Below are 6305 nucleotides of genomic sequence, written 5' to 3' on the forward strand. Positions count from 1 at the left end.
GTCCCCTCACAGAGCTGGCACAGGCTCCACAGGACAGCTGGGTACAGGCTTTCCCTGCTCTGGTGCATCTGACTCCTGGTGGTGTCATGAGCCTCCCGTCACCGGAGGCAGCAGGCTCAAAACTGTCCAGAGTCGCCAGAGTGAGAGCCTCTCCGAACCTGTGTGACAGCAGGGGAGGAGGTGTGCTGGGAGCAGCTTTGCCCTGTGGGAAGACCTATGGGAGCACCTGTGAGGGTTTGCATGTGCTGGGGAGGGCAGGGTGTGCAGAAGGGAGGACAAGGGCTTCCCCTGCCACTCCCCATTCCTGCCACCTCATAGACATGGGCCTGAGCATAGGAGGCCATACAGCCTGACTTTAAGTAATTGATGGAGAGGGGTTGGGTGGCTGTTCTGGGGTTGATCCACTGCTCTGAACTGGGTAGGCTCGATGGGGCCAAGGCCTGAGGCTCTTTCTGTCTCAGCCTTGACAGTGCTTCCGCTGTACCTCACAGCACCCTAATTCTAGCTCCTACTCACCCTGACCCTCCAATCCACCCTCACCTAGAGCTGAATACGAGGCTCAGGATTCAGGGTTGTCCTTGTAGAGGACCGAGTTAGGTACCCTATCCCTTCCCAGAATAGGAAAGCAGAGATGTAGGGCCACTCAAATTTCCAGTGACCTGTTGACCCCTGGCAGGGGTGTTTTTCCACCCTCCATTTCTTGCCCAGGCCCTGTCCTCTCCTGTGGGTTGAGCCATGAGTTACTGCTGGTCTAGTCACCCCGCTGCACTTTCCCAGGACCTGCTAGGCCTGTGTTCACTTCCTCTTTCCCCAGCACACAGGCCATGCTTTGGATGTCAGTGGACAGTCCTGTCTTCCCAGTGGGGCTCTTGTGGGGCCACAGGCCTAAGGGACTCTAGGGGTGGTTCTGGGCCTGCAACGCTGCTTCGGGGGCCCTTACAGCAAGCCCAGGCTGTGGCCAGCTTTGGGTGCTGGCTCGGTCTCTATCAGTTGTTTGCCTTCCCCTGCTACGGCAGCCGATCATCCCCCCAAAACTGAGCTGACCATCTCTCCCACACCGCCCTTCACAGTTACAGAGGGAACATGCAGCCCATGTGCTGAGGGCGGTCAGCCTGCCCCCACCCCCGCGCCCACTCCCACCCAACTGGAATGAGCCACCTGCATCCACACACAGGTGTTTCCTGTGCTCCTTCCTGTTACCGTTTTTTTTTTTCTGCTCAGCTTGGCTTCCCCAGCAGGTGGTTAAAGGCCCAGCCAAACCTCTACATACACAGCTCTAAAGCACAGGGGGGCAGAGCTCTCTGGGGATCTGGGTCACCCCTGAGGGGGCGGGGGGGCTATTGGCACCTCATTGGCTCTTCCTGAGTGCAGGCATACAGATTGTCCCCAGGGTGTCACGCTGCTGTGCTATGGGGACACCAGACTGGGCTCAGGGACCAGGGAAGGCCCTCCCCTGCGCTGTCGCCACTGAAAGCTCTGGTGGGACAGGGGGAAGGTGCAAGACCTGTTTCTCCAGCTTTGAGTGTGGGCTTTCCTCCAGTCCTCCTAAGAACAGACCTGCCATCCTGCAGTCCCACCCTACCCTCAGGTCCCTCCCACTGAACTCGTTAACTTTCTGGGGTTAATAAACTCACGTGAGCCCTCTCCCTGGGGCAGCATGAGTCTGCCAGCTGTGGCAAGGTCACAAGGTTTAGTCAGGTTTGTTATTACAGAGGGGAGGCGGCTCAGGGACAGGAGGGACTTACTGTTAAAGAGAGTCATAGGGCAGCCACCCACGTCACCTGTCTTCCCGGCCCCAGCTCTCCCCTCGGCAAGAACCTCCTCTCAACCCACCCACCTCCTTGGGCACAGCCCCTTCTGTAGGAAGTTGCCTTTGCTGAAGTAAAGACCCAGAAGCCTGGCATTCCCTGACGGGGTTCTGCTGCCCCCTGGTGGCCAGAAGCTCCAGCCACCACCGCACCGTCTCTTCCTGCCTGCTTCCTCTTTGCCTCCCAGCCAAGCCAGCTGCTGCTAGGGAGCCATTCCCAGGACTGGCACCCTTTGAGCCTTCTCTAGGCCAGCTCCAGAGTTTAGTTCCAGACTAGTCCTATAGCTTCCAGGCCCAGGGTACACCCACCTGCAGGCCAGGCCTCCTCAGCAACACTCCACCACCCTCTTCCTCTGCCCTTTTTTCCAAGCCCATTTCCAGCCTCTGGGCTTCTTCCATCTGGATTTCCAGGGCAAAAGCACATGGTACTGTCACAGTTGGAGTGTGGACACACTAGTGTCAGGGCCACAGCCAGAAGATGCTGGAGCAGGAGGTTAGAAGTGCACCAGTCCAGGCTATGTAGGAAAGGCATTTCTGCTTTTTTTTTTATTTTCTGTAAAACTCTGTAAATAAAATACAAAACCAAGGGCAGGGCAAAGGCAGGACGGCCAGGCCCAGGACACCGATCTATGGCAAGTGTGCTGAGCCAAGGCTGGGAGGCACTTGACTGTGGCACTGACTCCACCAACCCCAAGGACAACAGAATATATTAGATTTTCAGTGATAGGAATCTGTGAGGGAGGGATGCCTGGAGCCAGCCCTCATCCTCCCTGCCAGTGCCTGGTAAGCCCTGAAGGTGCGGGGAAGGGGCACTGGGGGCCGCTGGGTGGGGAGTTTAGAATGCTGTGCTGGCCATGCTGCCAGGCCCAAAGATGTGGGGCAGGGCATCCAGTGACTCCTCCAGCCTTCGGTGGGCAGACTGTCCCTCCTCTCCTGGAATGGATAAGGATGGGGTCAGGAGTGGTCCTAGCTCCACCCTTCCCTCCCGCCCCGAAACCATCTCACCCCAACTCCCAGCAGCCAAATGTCCTAGAACTCAACTAGACCCGTGCCTCCTGATCCCCAGCCTCACCACACTGCTGCAGGCTCTGCCGAGCTGCTTCCCTCACGGCTTCTGTGTCCGTCTGGCAGAGGTACACCAGGGGCTCAATGCCTTCTGGAGCCTACCAGGGGAGAGAGCACTGAGGTGGGCCCAGGGGAGCAGGCTCAGGACCCAGGGCTCGGGGAGCTGGGAGGGGAGACAGAGGGTGGGAAGGTTGGCAGGGGTCACCTTGATGCAGCCCAGAGCCAGGCAGCCGGCCACTCTGGTCTGCACATCCTCATCCTCCAGCTGGTCCAGGAAGCACAGCAGGGCCTGGGTAGGGGTGGGAGGGTAAATTCAGCCTGGGACTCAGCCTGGGACCCCAGCCTCCACCCTCCAGGGAGGCCTGCCCAACTCTCACCCTCTCCCTGAAGGCGGGGCCCAGCGACAGGCTCCGGAGCTGAGTGCTGACAGCAGCCATGACCTTGTTGTTCCCATGGACAAGCAAAGAGCTGAGGGCCCGGAGCCCGTCCCTTTGGAGCCGCCCCTCAGGTGCCAACCTCAGTGCCTTCAGCACAATAGCCTGGTCATCCGAGTTCAGATTCCGCACCAGTAACACTGAAAGAAGGAAGTTGGGCAGTGGGGGAGGGGGTTGTCAGTTGGAACAAGGTGGCAGGGCAAAGAGCCTCCAGGGGTAGGGTCTTTTGTACCCTCGTGTCCTGAATCTACACCTTCAGACCCACCCACAGGGCCAGGCCACTTTGTGACCAGGGCCACTGCCTCACCCTCCTCAGCTGTCTCAGTTACATAGGCCTCCATGGAGGAGCAGTCCAAGGCTTCGACGTAACTCCAGAACTGGAAGACGGTGAGCTGCTCTCCAGGGCCTGCCTGGTTCCGGGGCAGCTTCTGGCCCAGGGCATCCTCCAGGAACTTGACGCACACTGTGGGAGGCAGGGTTGCAGGTCTCAGGGAGTGGAGGGACCTGGGTCATTAGAGGGAAGGGTGCCCCATCCCTGGTGCACATCCAGGAAGTCCCTGTCCAATCTGGGCCCTTTTGTGCTGAACCATGTGCCTTTGCTATTTCTTCCCAGTGCTCAACTCAGCGTGTCTGTGTGGGCTGACCTGGCTTTCGCTAAGGTCCCATCACTGGGGATCTGAGAAAGGAGGGTAGAGGAGGAAGGCCAGCAGCCCACTCACCGGCCTCGGCTAAGCCTGGCTGGCGCAGGGAGAGACGGGCGCTGTACTGATTGCAGAAGGTGAGGAGCACCCGCTCCACAGGGCAGATGAAAGGGCTGAATCCCTCTGTGCATTGGTCCCAGAAGGTCAGGAAGCCAGGCCGAGAGGCTGAGAACTGCACCACTGTGAGGAGATGCAGGAAACTGTCAGCAACAGAGCAAGCAGGTGGTGAGACAAGTGTGCAGGTGGGGCAGGGCAAGGCGGGAGCTCCAGGACACACACACCAGGGCCCACACAGCCTTTACCTTCCTGGGCAGAGGTGGCAGGTATTTCCCATCGCCTGCTGAGCTCACATACTGCTTCAAGCACTCGGGCCTCCCGCAGTAGCCGCTCCAGGGCCCATGCCTCCTGGCAGCGCAGGGGCCCAAATGTGCCCAGTTTCTGGAGAACAGGGGTGGCCAAGTAGCTCAGACCTCAAGGTAGAGCTTAGAGAGGATGGAGACCGGGGACTGCAAGTCCCAGCATGCATCGGGAGAGGCTTGGGGGAGCCAGAGTGTGGGAGGTGTTCCATTCAGCAAAAGCCAGGCCCTGGGACATTGGGGAGTGGAACTCAGAGGAGGGGTGAAGGGCCAGGAATGAGGTGCAGGGCTCCCTGGGGGAAGCGGCTACCAGGGGAGGGTGGGGGGAACGCCACTAGCCTCACCAGCAGGAGGCGGCTGCAGTGATACAGGTGCTGAACCAAGGCAGCATCCAGAGCTGGACACTCTGTGCTGAGGGGTCGGGCACTGGGCGAGTCGAGGCTGTCCTCAGCCCCAGGTGCTAGGCTGTTTGGGGGCCTGAGAGAAAGATGGGGTCAACCGCCCCAGGAGCAGACATCATCATCTGGTCACCAGTGAATTTTTATTAAGCTCCCCCACCCGCCATCCCAGAACAGAACAGATAACACACAAACAACAGACAATGGGCAAGTTCACAGAAGACTTCCAGAAGGAGGAAAGGGCTGGGACCAACAGGTGGTAGCAGGGGTCTGCCCAGAGCCCATCTGCCCAGGGCCACCTCAGCTACGACCGCCAGCACCGCTGGGGCCAGGACGGGCAGGAGTAGGGCTGCAGGCGGGATGCAAAGTCTATGCAAAGTGGACTGCGAGAGGCTGTGGCCCAAGGGGCGAGGGGCACGGGGTCGTAACCTGGGCAGCATCAGAGGGAGGAGGGGCCGCGTAAGATCTTCAACTGGGAGTTGGCAAAGGCCACTCCGGGACAGAGAGCCAAGGGGCCCGGGTCTCTGGGCCAATCGGGATCCAGACAGTGGAGGCTGATGCCGAGGGACCCAGGACGCACAGGGAGGCACAGAAAGGGCTCGTTCATAGCGTGGGTTCAAGGTGAGGCCAAGGAAGAGCGGAGGAGCTGGAGACTCAGGAGCTGACAGGGACCGACGGGGGAGGCAGACACTGCAGGGATGAGGAGGAAGGTGGCCAGAAGCACTGGGGATACAGATGGGGTTGAAAACATGGGCACCAAGGACACACGAGTACATGGGTGGGGTGAACACAGAAGCACCCACCAGCAACCCCGCTCCTCCCGCCCACCTCTCGTCTTGCTGCTGTCTCTACGTGGTCCACCTGGCCTCACCTCACCTGTTCCCCTTTCTCACCTTTCTCCTTCACCTGGTACTCTCCTCCCCTCTTCCCCCTCCCCTCGCCCTTCTCACCTGTCCCCAGGGCTGTCATTGTCTTCATCTTCATCCTCATTAAGAAAGCTGAAGCTCTCCAGGGCGTGCTCCACAGTGATGCTTAGACTGGAGGCCCGGCTCCGAGTCAGGCCTTGTCTCTGCTGGGGTTTTGAAGGGCGTCAGAGCTGCTGCCCCTGCCTGGCTGCCCTCCCTGTACACTGCAGCCCAGTCTGGCCCTCCTTACCATGAGCAGACTCTCCAGCCGGGTCACCTCCTGCTCCAGGCCCTGCAGCTCGGGAAACTGGCCACGATAGTCATCCAGGGCAGCCATCAGGGCCCCCAGAGCCTCTTCCAGCCTCCTGTCCCCAGCCCCTCCAGCTGCCCCTGGAACTGGGGCCGGAGTAGCCCTGGCCACTTTAGGGTCTGGATGCTGGGGCACAGGGGCTAGGGGTGAGGGAGGGAGACTTGGGCTCTGACGGATGGCTTCTGAGGGATCTGGGGAAGGGGTTGTGAGGGGCTCCCAACTGGAACAAGCAGGACTTGGATGGGAGGTGCTGGGGGATATGGGGTCTGCCTGAGTGCAAGGAGTAGAGGCTAGGTAACTACCAGATAGGGGGTCAGTGCCTAGGTGGG

General features: G+C 59.9%; 1 protein-coding gene across 4 annotated transcripts in view; it reads right to left on the reverse strand.

Moving 5' to 3' along the window:
* Positions 1-2325: 2325 nt before the first annotated feature.
* Positions 2326-6305, reverse strand: part of FAM65A (family with sequence similarity 65, member A) — a 24943-nt gene continuing 20963 nt past the window's right edge. For 3 of the 4 annotated variants that reach the window (XM_010851041.1, XM_010851040.1, XM_010851039.1), the window contains exons 14-23: positions 5917-6296; positions 5712-5833; positions 4708-4840; positions 4310-4445; positions 4026-4187; positions 3614-3769; positions 3250-3446; positions 3078-3161; positions 2880-2970; positions 2326-2740 (exon numbers count right to left, since the gene is read on the reverse strand). In XM_010851041.1, the coding sequence (XP_010849343.1) occupies positions 2643-2740; positions 2880-2970; positions 3078-3161; positions 3250-3446; positions 3614-3769; positions 4026-4187; positions 4310-4445; positions 4708-4840; positions 5712-5833; positions 5917-6296 (1559 nt within the window). In that variant the 3' untranslated portion in view covers positions 2326-2642. Of the gene's footprint in view, positions 2741-2879; positions 2971-3077; positions 3162-3249; positions 3447-3613; positions 3770-4025; positions 4208-4309; positions 4446-4707; positions 4841-5711; positions 5834-5916; positions 6297-6305 lie in introns of those variants that run through there. The other variant, XR_826237.1, reaches the window with a different exon arrangement.

The sequence above is a fragment of the Bison bison genome, unplaced genomic scaffold, assembly GCF_000754665.1.
Source record: "Bison bison bison isolate TAMUID 2011002044 unplaced genomic scaffold, Bison_UMD1.0 scf7180017864297, whole genome shotgun sequence".
Taxonomy (NCBI): Eukaryota; Metazoa; Chordata; class Mammalia; order Artiodactyla; family Bovidae; genus Bison; species Bison bison.